General features: G+C 46.0%; 1 protein-coding gene across 9 annotated transcripts in view; it reads left to right on the forward strand.

Annotated features, from left to right (window-relative positions):
* LOC135104054 (uncharacterized) overlaps positions 1–20,364 on the forward strand; it is a 194,082-nt gene that overhangs the window by 149,272 nt on the left and 24,446 nt on the right. For 6 of the 9 annotated variants that reach the window (XR_010270291.1, XR_010270290.1, XR_010270296.1 and 3 more), the window contains exons 5-7: positions 6,990–7,135; positions 11,986–12,069; positions 20,172–20,298. Coding sequence is in view for 5 of the 9 variants with exons in the window: in XM_064010940.1 (XP_063867010.1) it covers positions 6,990–7,135; positions 11,986–12,069; positions 20,172–20,298 (357 nt within the window). In the remaining 4 variants the exon portion in view is untranslated. The remainder of the gene's footprint in view (positions 1–6,989; positions 7,136–11,985; positions 12,070–20,171; positions 20,299–20,364) is intronic. The other 3 variants (XM_064010993.1, XM_064010974.1, XM_064010984.1) reach the window with 1 other exon arrangement.

Raw genomic sequence — 20,364 nt, forward strand, 5'->3', positions numbered from 1 at the left:
AGAACGCCTTGGTTTGTGCGAGAACAAAAAAGCGCGAGCAGCGGTGTTGTGTTGGAGACGGGGAGGGGAGAGGCGGGGAGGGATGAAATGAATGTGACGCTCGTGTGATTCAGTGAATACACGGACGGGAAAGGTTAGTCTTAAGGTTTCTCTTACTTTCACTATTCTTTTACTTTCGAGTGTCAAGTCAGATCGAGAGAGAGAAGATAAAGGAAAACTTTCCCCGCCATAGTCATACCATCCATTCTTCCACTATCAGAGAGTTGCGTCCCCTGTCAAGATGTGCAGACAATGACAGGCATTCGTGAGGCAGCAATAACCGATCGCCACGCTAATACCAGACCAAGGAGTGGCGGGATAACAGTAGCAGCGACGAGCTCCGGTGATGCAGTACCTTTACGTGGAGACTGTAGCGGCAGATGACACTTTAATGGCGTCAGGTACCTCAACTATGAACGGGGAGGAGATCACACATGCACGGACACAGATGACACTTCTTTCGTGCACCGCAGTCCCCCTCGACGCAAGGTCACAAAGGAGAGGAATAGAAATAAATCGAGGCAAAGAAAGGAGAAAGAATCAGGCGGGCTCAACAAGTGGTTATCTGAAAGCGTCTGCCTGTGACACGTTTCCAGTTCACGTCACACAGGGAAGCTCCGGGAAAGGGCGGGGAATTCTGTGTATTAGAAAGAATTTTGTTATCCCGTGAAATATGTAATAGTGCGTACGAATAGTGTATGCAGTGTGTGATGCACTCTGCCTCAATATTCTGTGGAGATTTAGATGTTACTCACTCCATTGCGGAAAACTTACTTCTCGCCGGATACAGATTTTAATAGCTTAGCCTGGAGCCTCGTGGAAAGAGAGAGAGAGAGAGAGAGAGAGAGAGAGAGAGAGAGAGAGAGAGAGAGAGAGAGAGAGAGAGAGAGAGAGAGAGAGAGAGAGAGAGACTGACTGACTGACACACACGTAGACAAAGACAGACACATACAAACATACATTCAGACAGTCAAAACTTCACTATGCAAAGCGGTGATATCCCACTTTCAGGCAACAATGAAAAGTTGAATGAATATGGAGATGTGGGGAACCTGCACGTAAGAAGTAACACCGTCCCATGAAAACATCCATTGTTCGATTCCCTCTTAAAACCTTTTCTCTTACAAGGCAACACACACACACACACACACACACACACACACACACACACACACACACACACACACACACACACACACACACACACACACACACACACACACACACCCTTCGTTTCTCTATACACGGATATCGACTGAACGTGAAAGAGAAAAGAGAGAGGGAGATAGAGAGAAGGATACAACAAAAAAGGCTTCCATCCCAGCTTAGAGAAAACGCGGGCTGGGAGCGGGCGATAGATACTGCGCTCGATAGATAGATGGCCGGGGAAGCCGTGATAGATATAAACGAGCGTATGGCAAGCTGTACGGTGACTGCAATCAGCGCTAACACCTCCACGCTCTTATATAACCCAGGGGAGAGCGAGAGAGAGAGAGAGAGAGAGAGAGAGAGAGAGAGAGAGAGAGAGAGAGAGAGAGAGAGAGAGAGAGAGATCTACTCGTATAGAAAACAAACCTTACAGGCTTTTCGATAAATAAAAAAAAAACTATCCTACCACTAAATCTGAGAGAGAGAGAGAGAGAGAGAGAGAGAGAGAGAGAGAGAGAGAGAGAGAGAGAGAGAGAGAGAGAGAGAGAGAGAGAGAGACCAAGCAACCAAAGAGATATTTGAAAAAAAAAAAAAGGAAAAACGGAAGGAAAAGACCTCCAAACATCGATAGATCAGAATGACTGACATTAGCCACTTGTTTACCCGTCTACCCTGTGGCGAGACATTTGGACAGGTGGACAGACAGGTAGGCGGACAGGTAGACTGACAGAAAGCCACTTCGATATATGAGTACCACCCCCTTCTCCACACACACACACACACACACACACCACGCCGCCAGCTAAACGTGTTTGCGTGTATACATCTCGTTTGGGTAGGTGGATATCTCGCTGTTTGTTTGTATATGTGTGTGTTGGTCTGCTTTGGGATCACTCTGGCCATCTGTTTTGTTTGTTTTCGTTTCGTTGTCTGTTTTGTCCTTTTTTTTTCGTTTCTGTTTGTCGGTTTTGTCCGCCAGCATGTTCGTTTATTTGTCTGTTTCTCTCTCTCTCTCTCTCTCTCTCTCTCTCTCTCTCTCTCTCTCTCTCTCTCTCTCTCTCTCTCTCTCTCTCTCTCTCTCTCTCTCTCTCTCTCTCTCTCCTTCTCTTCCTCCCTCCGTCCCTTCCTCCCTTCCCCCCTCCCTCCCTCCCTCCCTCTCTCTCTCACCTAAATAAACACTTCGAGCTGGAAGTTGTAAAGAACACATAGACAAACAAACAGACAGGCAGATTGGCACGGCGCGTCCAAACAGACAGAGAGACCCAGCACTCAGCGCCGCCGAAAGAGACATTCTGAACAGCCAGGTGGAAAGAAGCAGCCTGTAAACACCCGGGGAGGCATATTGATAGATACAGAGAGAGGCGCGTCCACAGTACCTAAGTGGCCTTCCGCTTAACGAGATTAGTAGGTCCAGAGAGAGAGAAAGTGAGAGAGAGAGAGAGAGAGAGAGAGAGGGGGTTGGATGGGGGGAGCGACGGGTATGAGGGAGAGATGTGAAAGGAAGTAAGGAGAACGAAAGGAAGGAAAAGGAAAGATGCGGAAATAATTAATGGAAAGGTGAAACGAGTGGTAAAAAAAAGAGAAAAAGATTATCTATGAGAGAGAGAGAGAGAGAGAGAGAGAGAGAGAGAGAGAGAGAGAGAGAGAGAGAGAGAGAGAGAGAGAGAGAGAGAGAGATGTGAACGGATGCTTTGAGAAAAAGGGAAAGAAAGAAAGAGAGAAGAAAGGTACGGGAATAATTAACTGAAAAGTGCGACGAATAGTGGGAAAAAGAGGAAAAAGAACATCGAGAGAGAGAGAGAGAGAGAGAGAGAGAGAGAGAGAGAGAGAGAGAGAGAGAGAGAGAGAATAATAGTGGCTTCATTGATAAACACGGCAGAATGATGGAAATTTATCAACAAGGACGTAAAAAGAATGAGAACCGCTTGTGTTGGTACCGAAACCCAGAAACAGTACTGAAGGACAGACTGGCATGGTAGTGGGAGGGTGAGGAGGGAGGTGGTGTTGAGTGGGGGGGAATGACTGATGTGAGAGCGGTGGAGTGGAGGATAATGAGGTTACGACTGAGTGGGAGGAGAAACAGGGGAGAGAGATGGATTAGGAAGGAGGGTTGAGAGGGGGAGGGGTGTTGGAGCAGAATAAGTGAGAGTTGTAGGAATGACCAGTATTTCTTGGTTTGGTTGGTTTGCTTACTTATTCGTGATAGTGTAGGTGGTGTGTTAGGCAGCGGTACAGTCAAGGTTAAAAATTTGTTAATTCTTGCAGCGCCACGCCGTTGATTTCATTATATTTGTCATGAGAGAATGTTGTGAAACTGGTGATGACACTTTCCATTATCATAGTGTTTATAATCTAGTTGCGTATCCATCTCTTTTATGACTTGACTAAATAACAGATGTTTGAGTAAAAATACTCTGTTAACCTTTCGAAATAACGGCATCGATTTCGTTAAATTTGTCACATGAGAGTGTTATGAAGTTGGTGGAAGTTTACGTTATCAAAGTGTTGTACGATAGGTTAGTTTCTCATCCAACATAATTATTTCTTCACGATTCGTTTCAAGCTAACCGAGAGAGAATGTGAAGAAGTTTGAGAATATTATGAAGTTGGTGAATATTTTTGTTATCAAGGGGCTGTAAACCAACTATTTACTCACCCATAACAATTACAAAGCATGGTAAGCGCATGTTGGGTCACTGCCAGCCACACGCGATGATATGAACGACACTCCTTTGAACGCCTTAAGTTCCTCAACAGGTGATTTGACGAAGTATAAGAATATTACGAGGCTGGTAATGGCACGTTTCGTCGTCAAAAGATTTACTGTAGTTATTCCCCCGAACTTAATTATATTTTACTGTCTGCTTTATGGCTAACAAAGACGTGATTTGGGGAATGATGCTTCTTTGATCACCCTGCATTCCTCAACACACCAAACACAGATATATCCAGCTTTACCCACCACCAACAGAGGCGTCATGCTCTCTCTCTCTCTCTCTCTCTCTCTCTCTCTCTCTCTCTCTCTCTCTCTCTCTCTCTCTCTCTCTCTCTTAATTCATGGCAATCCGAAAGCTGCCAATATTAATGAAGGAAAGTATTAAAAATTGTGACAAATCTTACGAGCATGGAGATGTCCTTCCATTCTCCCGGGTCAGCATATTGGGACGAGGGTTACTTCAGCACAATGGGTCTTCCTGAGCGGGTCCCAGCCTCGGGTGTTGAAGTAGATGGAGGGTCCGAGGGAAGGACAGCCTCGGGTCTCGTCACATCGGAAGTTATTAAACCTGGTGGAGCAAAAGTATGTATGTGTGGAGGAAGCTGCGCCGTGTGTGTGTGTGTGTGTATGTGTGTGTGTGTGTGTGTGGACAGTTGGCGGCACGTCCATTGAAGACTGTTAATCGTTAGGTTCTTATCCACTTCACCCGATCAAGACGTAAAGGACACTCCTCCAGGGACGCCCCGTGAGGAGGTGGTGCGCCTTATTCCCCCACTATCTCTCTCTCTCTCTCTCTCTCTCTCTCTCTCTCTCTCTCTCTCTCTCTCTCTCTCTCTCTCTCTCTCTCTCTCTCTCTCTCTCATCTCAAAAATATACCAGGAAGTCACCTCACCGGAAATACTTGAGCCTCTGAAGTCACTTAACACGTCACGCACTTTGGTATTTATTTTGCTCGTGCCGTCTTCCCTCCCAAGCTCTCATCCAGTATTTCCTGAGGGAAGTGAGCCACTAGAAACGTAAGAGATAAGTTGGTTCTCGACAGCAACGAAAAATAAAAAAGAAGTTACGGATCATCGTCAACTTTCTGTAAGACGAGGGACGGCGTGGACTTGTATGTTATTTTTAAGTATAGATAGAAACCTAACAGTGCCTAACATTGTGTCATGCACTCGTATTCGCTGTTTACAAGGCCAAGAGTGTTCATATGAAATGTTTTGTTCCCTCCCTAGAGGACACCAGACGCCTCTTAGGTGTGGAGATGCGTGACACCTGACTCGTGTCCTGGCCTAGGTTGAGTGGCGTGGCCATAGACCTTGCCGGACCTTGCTTCCTTGTGGGTGATTTTTCCTCATGGGTAGCCCATGATGGGAGGTCGGCTAACGTTCTTGGAAATACAGGCACCCAGCAACCGTCTCCTTGTTTGGTGTAAGATCATTCATCTCTCTTCAAGTGTAATAATCATTTAGAGTGTTGCTTTAGAAGTCTGGGCGTCACCAAGATACCGTCACCCTCCTTTCACTGCAAGTCAGTTTTACCCGTAAATCTCAAATGTGCCCCCTGCCAGTTATCCCGCCTGACTGGTTTTCTCAGCCAGTGTTGTCAAGACACTTGCTCCACCTTCCAGGAAGCGGAGGCAGGAAGCACCATGCATTCTAATGAGGCATCGACACACACCATCTCACGTGAGTTGCGTCGTGGGGGGGTCGTCGCCTTCACTACCGGCGTCTTCCCTCAATTTCAGCCTTCCAGGACACCTTTAATATGTTTCAAAGCCAGGCCGCTGAGATGGGACGTCCTGGAACACAAGAGTGATCGTCCCAACTCTCGCTCCTCGGCCTCGGCGGGACTCATCCTCGGCCTCGGCAGGACTCACAACTTGTTCAGTGGATGAGTCACATCTTCCAGCCCTCTGAACGACTCGGGACAGCAGACGCCACTGTATGGAAGCACCGCACCTCAGCACATGGCTCTGGTATTGGAAACGTCACGCCCTTAGACCTCGGAATCTTCTGTGCCCTTATTTTGGCAGAACTCGGCGAGGTGACAGACATAATTCCCTCATAGAGTCTCGTGAGCTGGAGTGTCCTCGAGGGCCTCGCCAGTGCGTGCTTCCCGCCGCAGTAATTGGTCCATGTCATGAAGCTTCTTTATGAAGATGTATATTGGTGGCTGCGTTGTTTGTCTGTCGTCGTGGTGATTACTGGTCGTGTTTGTTGACAATCTTGGCCCTGTCTCTCTCTCTCTCTCTCTCTCTCTCTCTCTCTCTCTCTCTCTCTCTCTCTCTCTCTCTCTCTCTCTCTCTCTCTCTCTCTCTCTCTCTCTCTCTCTCTCTCTCTATTCGAATGCAAATTCTGGTGCTGTTGTTTTGAGACACATGAGTAATGAATAATTAGGTACCCGCATCATCATCATCATCATCATCATCATCATCATCATCATCATCATCATTATCATCGAATAGATGTTGTTGTTGTTGTTGTTTTTGTTGTTGTTTGATTATTGTATAGCTGTGTTCCTGTATCTTCCCTACCATACCTTCCTGCCAACACACCACCACCACCACCACCATTGTTCCTGTGGCGGTGGTCGATAGCCAATCACCGCCCAGCTTGCCTTCTGTTCGATCACGAGTGGTGGTTGATTTCTATTTTTTTTTATTTTGCATCGTTTTGTCTGTTTATAATGTGGTGCGTGCGTGGGCATGCAGCGTGCGTGCGTGCAGTGTGCGTGTGGCGGTGTGTGTCATATCCCTCATCACCCCGAGATGTTAGGGGGCTGGTGGGGAGCAGGAGGAACTGAAGATGGGGCTGCCAGGAGGGAGGGAGACGGAGGGGATGGTGTAGGAGGGTTGTCGCAATCTAGGAAACGTGTCCCTTCTCCCCGTAGCGGCCCCTCCCCACCCTCGCTGATGCCTGTACTGGGAACACGTTTCCTTGGTGTGAAGGTTCATTCTCCCTTCTTCCCATTCTCTGAACAAAACATATACCGCCATTTGTAACCTTCCCAGATACATTTTAGGGCTGGCACACTTGTTTAAGTTGCCCTAACTCTGACCCGCTCTCCTAACACGCCTCCCGCCCCACAGGTGAGCCACTCTCCAACCCCGTGCTGGTGGGGGCGCGCGAGGTGTACGAGCCTTCGGAAATCATCAAGATCGGCTGCCAGCCCAGTGACCGCCACCCCCTGGACCACACCCAGCCCACTCTGCAGTGGTTCCTGCAAGGCAACCAGGTGAGGCGCCTGCCGCTGTACGTGCCGCGCTGATCCTCGCGGGACATCGTTACCGTGCTCCGGGATGAGAGAGAGAGAGAGAGAGAGAGAGAGAGAGAGAGAGAGAGAGAGAGAGAGAGAGAGAGAGAGAGAGGGAGAGAGTGGATAGCTGGTGGCACGTCCATTGAAGACTGATAATCGTTAGGTTGTTATCCACTCCATCCGATCAAGACGTAAAGGACATTACTCCAGGGACGCCCAGTGAGGAGGTGGTGCACCTTATATCCTGCCTCCCCCTACCAGGGAACAGCAGTGAGGTGCTGCAGTCAAGGAGGCTTGGCTGACTATGATGCCATCGCCTGATGAAGAAAGACTTCTGTAAATAAGTTATACCAACTCACAAATACACGCTTTTACGTTTAGGAATAGTGGATGCAAGTAAGGTAGCAATTTTCTATAAATGGACATGAACTCGTAAGGGCACTGCTGCGCCTCTGGCTGGACGCCGCGGTCGTTAGAGGTGGCAACACGGTGCTCGGGGCGGCGTGAATCACCCTCGCCCTCAATACAATGCGCAGCGTGTTGTGCCGTCACGCCACGCAAGGTGTGCTGAGCGGCTTTCGTCAACAACTGCTCCCCAAGCACCAGTAACTGCTCGTCAGGGGTCATGAAGTGTGTTGGTCAGACGAGGCTGGGCCTTGGTGAAGCATGGAGCGCGCCAATACCCATGATGGATGTGTTGCTTCGAGGCTGTACTATGTTCTTAAAAATAAATAAATAAGTAAATAAATAAATAAATATATATATATATATATATATATATATATATATATATATATATATATATATATATATATATATATATATATATATATATATATATATATATATACCAGAAACTGAAGCAATTTTGGCTTTTCAAGAAAACAAACGATATCATTGATAATGTTGCCAAAAGGCTGAATAACGCCATGATGAAACCCTACAAACAACACGAAGGTGGTGATCAGACCGGTGGGAAATGTTGCTATCAGGGAAGTGCTTTTACTCTGAGCTGGAACGAGAGACAGAATACACTATGCTTACAGAGTGTGAAAAGGAGACCCAAAAAAGTGTTCAGTGCGCCATAATCCTTTCGTGGGAGTGCGGCACGATCACGCTTGCAATACGAGATGGAAAGGATGTTGTGAAATTAAATGCCATTAAACGTTGAGCGACGGTGATCCCTTTCCGGCGCAACAAGTGTGGCGGGGAGGGAAGCACGCACGCCATGTATGGAGCACAGCCACACCCGGGGAGGCGACGACAACACTCTGGTCTAAAAAGATTTATGATTATTGAGTTTGCTGTTATTCTCTTCTAATTGTGTTCCATATTGAAGTAATGACGCAGAGCTTGATTACGTGTGTGTGTGTGTGTGTGTGTGTGTGTGTGTAATTATCTATATAGTATCGATGTCACATTGAGTGTTCCTTCAGTGAGTAAAGGAATGCAGTAGAATGACCATTACTCGGTTTTTCATTGCTTCACTCCACCATGCACTCTGTCGCCCTCTGCTCACCACCCGTACTATTTTGATGAAGATCCTCGTGGCGGCGGTGATCCCCAGCCACCGCGGGGTTGGGTCCCAGCCTGATATATGACGAAGGCCGTGTGTGTCTCGCCCTGCAGCGCCCGGTCTCCCTGTGTGTGTGTGTGATGTGTGTGTGTGTGTGTGTGTGTGTGTGTGTGTACGGCAGCAGGTGTTCCAGCGGTGAATGGGAGGACATCTTATTCAATTAGGGATTTTTGTCTGGGTAAGAACTGTCGTGCTCAGTGAGAGAGAGAGAGAGAGAGAGAGAGAGAGAGAGAGAGAGAGAGAGAGAGAGAGAGAGAGAGAGAGAGAGATAGTAATGTGAAAAAAGAATAGTTTGGTATTTCTGTCACTTGTGTCTCGTTACTTGTTCCTCCATAAACAGAGTCGCTGAGAAAATTGTAGGAATGAAAATACATAGCACGGGTCCTCAGTCCTCTTACTCTTTAGCTTTTAGTTGCATTCTATGATGCGTCGGAAATATGATGGTAGTTTCTTCCAACCCGGGGAGCGGTATGTGTGTGTGTGTGTGTGTGTGTGTGATTCGTATTTACGTTTCTTCAGATCTCTTACTACAGGACGCTGTTCTTCATTTAATGATAAAAGCTGGCTTGCTCATTGCATATCAGATTCTCTTGACACGTCTGTTAGTAAACAGCCTGTGTACTGGTGGCCGCGTGGTCGTCGCCTGTCCTCAACAGGCGCAGGAAGGATAACATGCTTCCTCCCTGCTGGTGAATTATATCTCTTTAGCAAACACCCAACCACTCTTCTAGATTGCCCTGTGTCCTATCTTGTATCTGATTATCTTTTAGAGAGAGAGAGAGAGAGAGAGAGAGAGAGAGAGAGAGAGAGAGAGAGAGAGAGAGAGAGAGAACTGATAGATTTTTTCATTCATCAACGAGATATACGTCATGGGCAACAAGAACATGGAGCAGCTCGCTGTTTCTTAGTCCAACAATTACTCCATACCAAAAGAGCCTTTTGGTCTACCATCGGCTAGACAAGACACAAGAATATGTAAATGTTGCTTTGAAGCTGTTCAGGAAGAAAGCAAGGAGTTCCTGTGAGCTCGGAATCCCTCACATCCGCGACAACAGCGCCAGTGAGAGAGGAAATGAGGGCGAGGAAAGCAAAACCAGCCGCCACACCGGAGATTAGACTGGCGAAGGTGAGGAATTATACAGTGAAATGAAACTTGGGAATGGTGAGAGGCGTGGTGCCAAAACACGTGCAGTGTACGGAGTAGTGATGGCGACTGTCGAGAAACGAGTGTTGTTTTCACTTGTAAGGAGAAATCAGTGTCCCTAAACTGACGTGATAACATACTCCATCGGAGGTAGAGAGGAAAAAAAATACAAGGGATGTGCAAGGAACTTCAGGTGAGGTGAAGCACGTCTCGCCACCAAGACCACAGAAGTGAATGCAGCGCCAAGCATTCCTCTGTAGACCTGCATTTCTTTTCCTGATGAATTGTCATTATCATCTTAACCTGCTGGTGCATCTCTCTCTCTCTCCCTCGTAGTGGCCGAGTGACGGATGCAGTGGCGCCTCCCTTGATGCTTGTTGGTCGAAAGTTGTGTGTATGCTGCTGTTGCATTAGTTCTTCAGTAAGATAGACTTCCATTTTTTTTATATTATTAATGTAACCAACTGTTCATGTAACTGCTTATTCGGTGTGTACCGAATAAATACCTCCACACTTGGGGAGTGCCTTGTGACCAGCAGATGCCCCCGGGCCAGCAGGTGTGCCGTCGTGACTGGCGCGGCCGTCACCACTTGGGAAAAGTTCAGCCTCTTGAGCTTACCTAATGGGCTGCCTTCACCACACCTGACGCCTTTAAGATGAAAGAAAGATTAAAAGAAAAAAAGGAAAGAGAGAAGGAAGGATATATATATATATATATATATATATATATATATATATATATATATATATATATATATATATATATATATATATATATATATATATATATATATATATATATATATATATATAACACACACACACACACACACACACACACACACACACGGTTACAGACAAGTAGGGCGTCAGTGCACTATATTGGGCATACTCATCAGTGCATTGCTTGTGACACATCATTCCATTTTGGTTCAAAGGGATTCATTTAAATATGTTTTCAGAAAATTAAAGAAAACTAAAAGGAAATAAAATATTTTCACGTTCTGTTTTCTGTAAAACATTTCAGCCGCCGTGCATTGTGAACAGATTGAATGTTTGCGGGGCCTTCGGTCACATTAAATGTTCAAAACAAATCTGTTCGTAGAGGCATGTTAAGGCAAATCCGTCCATCCCTGCAGCTCTCCATGTCAGAAATACTATCATGGGCAGTGATGGACGCATGAGTGTATCCTGTACCGCTTCCGTGTAATTCAACTTTGCTATGCACTGTAGTGCTGCAGGTGTTGTGAAGCTGAAAAAGCCAGACAGCAAACTAACTAGCAGTGTTGAGAGATAATACTACAAAAATTACTCATCAGTACTAAAGCTGGACTTTTCTTAAATGGTGCCTCCACATCGCCTTGTTTGCGTCGTGTGTCGGTGGCACATGTGTCATCACCTGCACACCAGTGCCACGGCAAGCACCGTCTCCTTCATGTCACCTCTTTAACGAACCATCCCCAGGTTTCTTTTGTGGCATGTCATAGAGACAACTGATGTTCTTTTCTCTGCACAGCAAGTTTGTGATTTTATGTGAATATTCAGCGATGTGTCTCAGAGTTATATAAGGCTATACTTTCCTCGCTGCGATTTTTTTTATTACGTGAATTTTGTGAGCTTTAGTATTGTAAGATTTTGTATGAAGTGGCGAGTGTTGCTAAACAAGTTTGGATTTCAGGCAGATACACTTGGGACTCGGTGAGAACCAGCAGGATTGTAGGGCGCTCCTTTGATACCTTCCTGCTGGCTGGCTTGAGTGCTGGTATCCTAATGGACTTCTTTCCGGCGCGGGCTGGAGGTATGACCGCACTCTAATATCGTGACGTCATCGTAGTTTTCTTTCGAGGCGATTTAAAATAAGAAGGTGCACGTGATAAGAAGCGGCCCTTGAGGCGCCGCCACACGGAAGTGAACAAATGCCTGTCTTCCAAAGATTTATAAGATGAAGGTTTGCCACGAGGCCGTGTGAGCGCAGGACCTCCTAAACCTCAGTAAAGCTGTACAGACGTGACAAATGGTACCACATGGTGAAGTTGTTGATGTTTTTAAATCGTTTGGGAATGTTATACATGGAACAATACTGATTCGTGTGTTTTTTTCTTTCATCAGGTGGGATCAGAGTTGGTGACGCCCTACGGCAGCGCCCTGCAGCGGGGAGTGTCAGGTCTCTCCCTCCGCGTCCCAGGCGAGCAGGTGAGTATGGTGCCCTTCCTCCTTTCCTGGCTGGGCGTGATCCCGGCACACGCCCATCCATCCAGTGTCATCCTGAAGTTTTCGGTAAAATTATTTGTTTAGGGCAAGAAAATGTGTTACTTTGGAAAAACTGGATGGATGTGAGAAGTGTGTCTACTGGCCTGCGAGAGAGAGAGAGAGAGAGAGAGAGAGAGAGAGAGAGAGAGAGAGAGAGAGAGAGAGAGAGAGAGAGAGACTTCGTAAATGCCCTAACTTTTTACAACAGTAATAAACCTACTCAGTGTCTCTCCTTAGAACATATAACTTCGGATGAAACAAGAGCTAATTTAAACTCGTACGATTAGTTGATAGTGTGAACGACGGTGTAGTGAACGAATGTGATAACTACGTGAGAAGTAAACCACGTAATCCCAAAGCAGTCTTGTGCCTCCTTTTCTTATCATGTCTTCTGTTCAAAAACTTGCTTCATAATTTCTTATCGTCTCTAATTATCTCTTAGCATAATAACTTCCTTCTCTTCTTCTTTTTCTTTTCGTCTTCTTCTTCTTCTTCTTCTTCTTCTTCTTCTTCTTCTTCTTCTTCTTCTTCTTCTTCTTCTTCTTCTTCTTCTTCGTCCTCCTCCTCCTCCTCCTCCTCCTCCTCCTCCTCCTCCTCCACCTCCTCCTCCTCCTCCTCCTCCTCCTCCTCCTCCTCCTCCTCCTCCTCCTCCTCCATCCTTTTTTTTTCTTTCTTTTCCTTTCTTTCTTTCTTTCTTTTTTCTAAAGTGGCGAAAAAAGTACTGCGGCTGGACTCCCTTTCCATCACATACAAGAAAGTTCCTGGTTGGCCAAGTGAGATTAAGCTTCGTGCTATAACCGAGGTACTTCATGACAGGCTGTATTGGAAGTTATCAATGGTTTTCAAAAGTGTTTTCATGAATCTAGTTATAGCTTCACAAGGATTCTGCATCAAAAATATAACAAAAAAAGTAACATCAATAGAAACCTGACTGATCATCTCCATGGCCTTTGAAATAAATCCTGATGAGAGAAAAAAGGGTTTGAGAGTACGTATCAAACTGCCTTTCACAAATCTTCTCAAATTTGGAACTGTCACCTCAGTGGGTCCTCTTTATGATTTTTTTTATTGTCCTTGGCCAATACTCCTCATACATACAAGAAATAAAAAATAAATAAATAAATAAATGTCCTCAGCGATGGTAATGCTTTCCACTCTTATCTGTCTGTCGTGGTGAAAGATACACTTTTGCTTGGTCAAGTTCCATTAGACTCCTCTCAAACGACTGGAGTAGGCTTACGCAGAGTAGGCTCGTGCTTCTTCTACTACAACTTGGTATAAAATCCCTCATTATCTCCCTGCCTTTTTTTTCGAGAATCTGATAAGGCTTTTGTATTCCGGAGAGGTTCTCCCGTCAGCTGGTCTCACTTTTGTCACTAAGTTGATAACTTTATAAAAGATTAGCATGAAGTTAAAAAAAAAAAAAAAAAAACACAGGGAAATTTTTCTTACCCGCTCTTTGACTCATATAATCTCGTTGAATTTTTAGCAGCGTTGAATTTAGTACTTTTTTTTAATTCGCAACCATTGATCTGGCCATTAGTGTTGAGGCACATAAGTATTACACAGCGAAACCGAACTACAGATGCGGGGAAAGGGGAGAGGGAAAGGGTGGGGGAGGAATGTTAATATCGTGAAGGCAAGCGCTGGGTGAGGCTGGATGCAGCTGTCTGCTACACCACGCCCGTCAATGACCGCCTCTTGTAAGGTATGAGCTTAGCCAATCAGCACGAAGAACGAAATCTCAGCCTGAATATGTACAGTACGTACATCTTCGAACAAAAGAAGTACTGCATACACTCAATTTTTATATTCTTTCAGGGAAAACTCGGAAAAAACTTTTTGATCTTTCGCTACCTCACGATCTAATGATTTCAACCCCCCTACCCCCTCTCTCTCTCTCTCTCTCTCTCTCTCTCTCTCTCTCTCTCTCTCTCTCTCTCTCTCTCTCTCTCTCTCTCTCTCTCTCTCAAGAAGAGAGAACGAGGTTACTTCAGCAGTGCACACAAGGCTCAAGAACTCAAGCCTCAGGAGAGCATTGTACACTAAACTAACTAACCTGGTATTTAAACTACTCCCTCCTGTTCTTTATGGGGCGGCACTAGCTGGTGTTTCCCCTCATGTTTATTCAGTCCCTTGCTGCCTCCGGAGTGTAGAGTAAAATAAGATCCTGTACAGGTTCAGGCACACCTCAAATATATGCATAGACAAGTCAGGGTGTGTGAGCGGGGGCGCCTGCAACACCCTCATCCTTGCGTCCATGATATGAAGAGGAGTGTTCAGTCCCTGATGGGCGTCACTCCCTCCAGGCCCGTGGCTGGGACGCTGAGGGAGCTGCGGCCGCCAGTCGCCAGGACCATTACTCCTTTCACTTCTGCTCCATCACTGAATCTGCCTTTGGTGCTCCCCTCCCACTTTGTTTGCCCTTCCTCTTCTCCCTCTCCCTTCTCGCGTTTGTTCTCTCCCCCTTCCTGCCTCCGGGGGTTCCAGTCAGCTTAGTAGTTTGAGCATTTGACTCACAAGTAAGAAGATCAAGGCACGATTCCCCGACCTGGCAGGACAAAGGGGAGAGTTTCCTCGCGGCCCGTGCCGCGATGCACCGTGCCTGGGAGTGCCTGCCCCACGCCCTGTTCATACTGCTACTGCTGCTTTTACAGGGACTGGATAAAAAGCTAGCATGGATTATAGGAGCGTTTTGGGCATGCTCGTCCATAACTCTGTCACTCGCGTTCTCTCCCACCCTTTTTATACTTAGTGCATCACGTATACATGTGTGTGTGTGTGTGTGTGTGTGTGTGTGTGTGTGTGTGTTGTCAAGGAGTAAGAGTAAGCGTGGAGGCGGCGAGGTGTTTGGTGCAGCGAGGCGTAGTAACCAAACCGTCAGTGGCAGGAGGCGCAGTGGCGTGGCGGCGGCCAGTCCGGTGATTAGGATCATAACGAGGCTTTACGACGCGCCGCCTTGACGCTAATCGCCGCTACCCGACGCTCCAATAATGAGATTTTAGAAAGTTATCATTTTGTGGGCTGATGTTTTTCTTATTCAGCATCACCTGAAGCAAGATGCGCTGGTCAGTGGCCGTCACCGCTCAGTGGCAGGAGGTCCCGAGGCGCGGTTGTCCCTCCACCTCATCTCCCCGCCACTCTGGGGAAACGAGGAAAGTGTCCAGAAACTTCGACGCATGAAAACTGTACGAGCGGCGATGATCTCCAGCGTTGTAGTGAGTGCGGGATCACTGCCTTGCAACCTCCAATTTCATCCCTCCTGAGCCGCCCGACATACACCACTTGCTCCCTCTGGCCTTCCCCAATACAGTGTTTTTATCTCCCAGGTCTTCTCATCCTTCTCCTTGGGTTCATGCTGGGTATGATGCCATGCGGATGATCTGATATATGAGAAGACTTTATTGACTATAATCGATTTAATGGTCTTTTTATCAAATGCAGCTGTTGTTTAGACGGGTGACATTGGCCTAGGAGTGAGGGGAGCCATTATCCCATAGGTAGGTCAATAGGCGGCAAAGATGACCCAGGACCAAAGAGGTACCTAAGCACTTCCCTCGACCCTGAATGGTGGGAAGCCCCGGTGATGGCGAGGAAACATCAAGGCAGGAGTTGTTTCATAAAATTGTACGCATTCCGTGATATACTGTACAGTGCCCGGCAACACGGATCAGGGATCAGGCATCTCCCAACTATATTACATACTGTTGTATGGTGACCGGCTGTCTGTCTCGCGCTGGGAATGAGGAATGATCTAATAGGTGTGTCTGAGTTAATATGAAAAAAGTCGCACTAAAACCTGCAGTCGTGACTTCAAACTCCTGCCTATCAGAACCATGTTCAATTAGGATATGCATAATAGAATAAATATAGAGGTTATGGAGATGCGTGGTGCTTTCCTTTAAAACATCGATGTGCAATGATAAAGGGGAAGGTTGACTTGGGAAATTTTACGAGGGAGACAAATAATGGAGATAACAGGATTAACTTCCATCACAGCGGTGCACAGAGAAGGGGAAGCAGAGAGAGAGAGAGAGAGAGAGAGAGAGAGAGAGAGAGAGAGAGAGAGAGAGAGAGAGAGAGAGAGAGAGAGAGAGGCTATTAAGTAACTATTGAACTGTTGTGTTCGTTGCATTGTACCTCACGACTCCCTTCACATGTTAGCATCACGTTTCTTTAAGTGCCCGCAAGGTTCCTGTATCGGCTTTCTATCTGAGTGGAGGAAAGAAGTCCCATTGACTAATCCTGTAATATGAACAGGGTTGAAAAAAAAAATCTTCCAGCCAAGAATAGAGGAAGACTGGTCATATGGAACGATGAAGCTTTCAGATGGAGGGAGGAAGTTGTGTTTACCCGATAGATGGGAATTCTAAGTCTCGGAGGCACTCGAGACTCGTGTAGGGCATTTATCGGATACTCCCATTCAGACCCATAGGAAAGGTCAAGGTTTACGCGTGCTGTGTCCACCCTATGCGATTGGAAGGAAGGATTCGCATTGTGTCGAGTGAAGCGTCTTGAAAGATTTAGAGAAATGTGGAGTTTTCGATCCCCATTGTTTGAAAGGATATGACGTTGTATGCAAATGAAAATGTTTAAAACTAAGGTACTCGTACTTCTGTAGCAGTGCAGCGTTATCGAGAACTGCTGAAGAAAAAAAATTGCAAAAGAACATTATGTAAGTGTCAAAAGTATGGATGAACTTAAAGACTCGTAACTTAACGGATAGTTAACAAAGCAGTTATATTTGACTACCCTATGTTATTAGTACTCTTAACAAAAAACGAGTAAATCAATCAATCACTCACTAAACAAATAAATAAATAAATTATAAAATACAACAACAACAACAACAACAACAACAACAACAACAACACGTAAAAGAAGACGACGAAGGGAAAGAAGTAAAAGAAGAATAGCATCAATAATAAAGAAAACTAATTTGAGACCGGTTATTGCATCATGCCAGCTTGAAGGCCACTTTCCCCACAATAACACAAAGTTGTTGACATCCTTGAGAGAAGCGTAAAATGTGATTCACTCTCCAAGACTACGATATATATGACTCGCTGGGTTTACTCTCACAGCAAAGTTGGTCCGCTTCCTGCACCTCGCTCCTGGAATGTCTCGAGAAAACACGTTGTGACCTTTGCCTCATATAACAGAAAAAAAAAGAAAGGAAAAAAATACAAAAATAAGGATAAAGGGAAAAAGAAAAAAAAAGAAAAGGAAAAAAATGTGGTTTACGCCCAGACTTTCCACATTTCCGCAAACAAGCCATGTGTGAGTATAATTTGTGAACATTTTGCTGTTTACAAGTAACATCCACACCATTACTGCGCACTGGTGTTCTGCTCCCGTGATGGACAGGTTATCAGAGCGCTAATTAGTTTGTCATTTTAATTTGGTGTACTACGGGATTAAACTTTTTTTTTTCACTGAAGTGGGGCATCAGTTTAGCTATTCATCATTGTATAAGCTCATTGTTGTTGCTGTGCCGCGTCAGTTCCCCTGTCAGTATCACGACGCAGGTGAGGAATACCGTAATATTTGCGAGGCTCCCGGCGAAGGTAAGTCTCGTGGGGAATGTGTGGTCAGTAGTCAACAGGGAAACGACTCTGGCATGAAAACTGTAACCTTATATCATTTTGAAAAGTATGTACGAGACTGGTACCTGCACTGGGTCTCTCTCTCTCTCTCTCTCTCTCTCTCTCTCTCTCTCTCTCTCTCTCTCTCTCTCTCTCTCTCTCTCTCTCTCTCTCTCTCTCTCTCTCTCTCTCTCTCTATCTATCTATCTATCTATCTATCTATCTATCTATCTATCTATCTATCTATTTTCATTTCTGTTGCCCTCGGACAAATCACCTTTTACACATGAAAAAATAAAAATCCAGGTATTAGAACATAAGAAAATAAGTGAAGCTGCAAGAAGCAATCAGGCCTACACGTGGCAGTCCTTGGAATTTTACAGCAAGTCTCAAAAGAAAAGGAGATACTACAGACCAGCCGCAGTACGAATTTTCAGGTGTGAAGAGCAACTATACACACGTGGAGCTGAAGCTGTTACTGCACCCGCCACTCACCTGTCGCGGCCGCCTCACCTGCCCATATTTTTACATTCCATCATTTTAAACTTTCTGAATCCATTTATATCTCCTTATTATGATGCTTTCCCGATGTACTGAATTAACGGAATGTCTTAGGTGTTGTCTGAAAGATGCGAAAACTTCGCCCTGTTTTCATTTACCTACGTTCCGTCTATCTACATTTAAACCTGGCTTGCTGATTTTTCACCGTCCACTTGCATGTGTGCAGAGGGAATTTAACTGATAATGAAGTGTTCAGATTTAATTTAACACCAATACTGATCGGTTACCATGTAGGTATTCACGGCGTTGGCAACTCTACATTAGCAGGAATTAATTTTTGTAATGGACATACTAGAATCCAAAGCTTACCGTATACAAAACGATCACGTATGTACTTGTGTTTCTTTGGGTTCTGATGTATCCGATCTATTCACATTGGCTAGCAGTTTACCATGGCAGTGTCATTTTTTCATATTGTTATGACTCCCAGTAGTCTGTGATTACGTATATTTGTTGAACTCCCTTGGATGGCCTATTGGTTTCTTATTATACCCTGCTACAGCATACGAGCTTGTTTTCGTGCAGTTCAGAAGGTGCTTTTCTTCTTGTACTCATGTAGTACTAATATCCTTGGTACACAACAGTCCTCTGCCTCTCTCTCCCGCTCTGACGCATTCGTCTTGTTTACTGGGATGACGTCATAATTCATTTAGGTGGTTTTTGTGAGGCACGTGTTGAGCACCGCTAGGAGGCACACAGCGGGTGATGCAGGAGGGGCCCTGACCAGCTGCGCCTTGTAATGAGGCGAGTAATGACTTAAAGGGGAAGAGAGACGAAAGGAGGTGATGGGCTTACGGCTCTGTTCTGTGATCTCCAGTTTAGGAGGCCAAGAGGGGTGAAGCGAGTGATGAATGTGAAGACTGTTTTGTGAGGCAATGGGTCTCAAGCGCTGCGGGGTAGTGGTGTGGACTGTCAACACCATAATGAATGTCGTCAAGTGTGGGCGTCGGATAGCTGGTGGGTGGGGGGTGCAGGGAAAGGGGAAGGTCACTCTTAAGCTGAGGGGGACGGATGTGGCCTGGAGGCTTGGACGATGCAGACGGCGGTGTCTCCATTAAGAAGACTTGAGGCCCCGGGAGAAAGCAGTGAGGGTGACCTGTAGTGGGGGAAGGAGAGTGAGGTGCTCGGTGACATTTCACACTTACGCAGTAGTTTGTGAGGAAGAAGACAGACATTGGGGTGTGTTCTTTAGGATGATAGTGTGTTTACAGATTAATGTATACTGCCTGAACATCCAAGAATCAAAATCTTACACGCGATGACCTTTTGTTTGTTACTGGCAACATATACGATAGGAGGAGAGTGACAACGGAGACGAGACGGTTGCACGGCAGACAGTGACTTAATTTATACTTGACACTGTACTGTTGTTTTGTCTGAGCGTGGAGGACTCGAGTGCTTGTTAGCCTTTCATTGTCAAGGCACGGACACCATGCTAGCCTCCTCGACCCTCCACTACTGCGCCGTGCCACGTTTCTCATCCAGTTACCTCTCCCCGACACCTTTTCCTTTCTTTTTTTTTTTTTTTCGTGAGCTTTTTTTTTTTTTTTTTTTGAAAGTATGCTAATTTTCAAAACCTTTCTTCCAAGGATGTTATTTACTTGGTGTAACTTTTGTCTCCCCTCTTCCCTCCCTTCATCCTTTTCACCCTTTTTTTCCCCCATTCTTTCTCTCCTCCCTTAAGCTACACGCATCCGTGGGTCTGGCCGTTGCCTCCCTCACCATCCATCATCGTCACCAGGCCTCATTACCTCCCCTCCCCGCCCCCGCCTCCGCTCTCTCTCTCTCTCTCTCTCTCTCTGTGTGTGTGTGTGTGTGTGTGTGTGTGTGTGTGTGTGTGTGTGTGTGTGTGTGTAATTGCCCCGTGAGCAGCATGGTTGACGCTCAGTATTGCTGCAGGTGGTGTCAGCGGGAGGACAGATGGTGGCTGAGTGCCGGCTGACGCTTGGCCCTCATCGTCTCGCCTCCAACACCACCCTCAAGGTCCGGCCGGTCTCCACCACCTACCATGACTACCACGCCTCAGGTACGAAACATACACACACGCACACACACACACACACACACACAGCACAACACAGCATAGCACAGC

The sequence above is a fragment of the Scylla paramamosain genome, chromosome 1 (assembly GCF_035594125.1).
Source record: "Scylla paramamosain isolate STU-SP2022 chromosome 1, ASM3559412v1, whole genome shotgun sequence".
NCBI classification, from domain to species: Eukaryota; Metazoa; Arthropoda; class Malacostraca; order Decapoda; family Portunidae; genus Scylla; species Scylla paramamosain.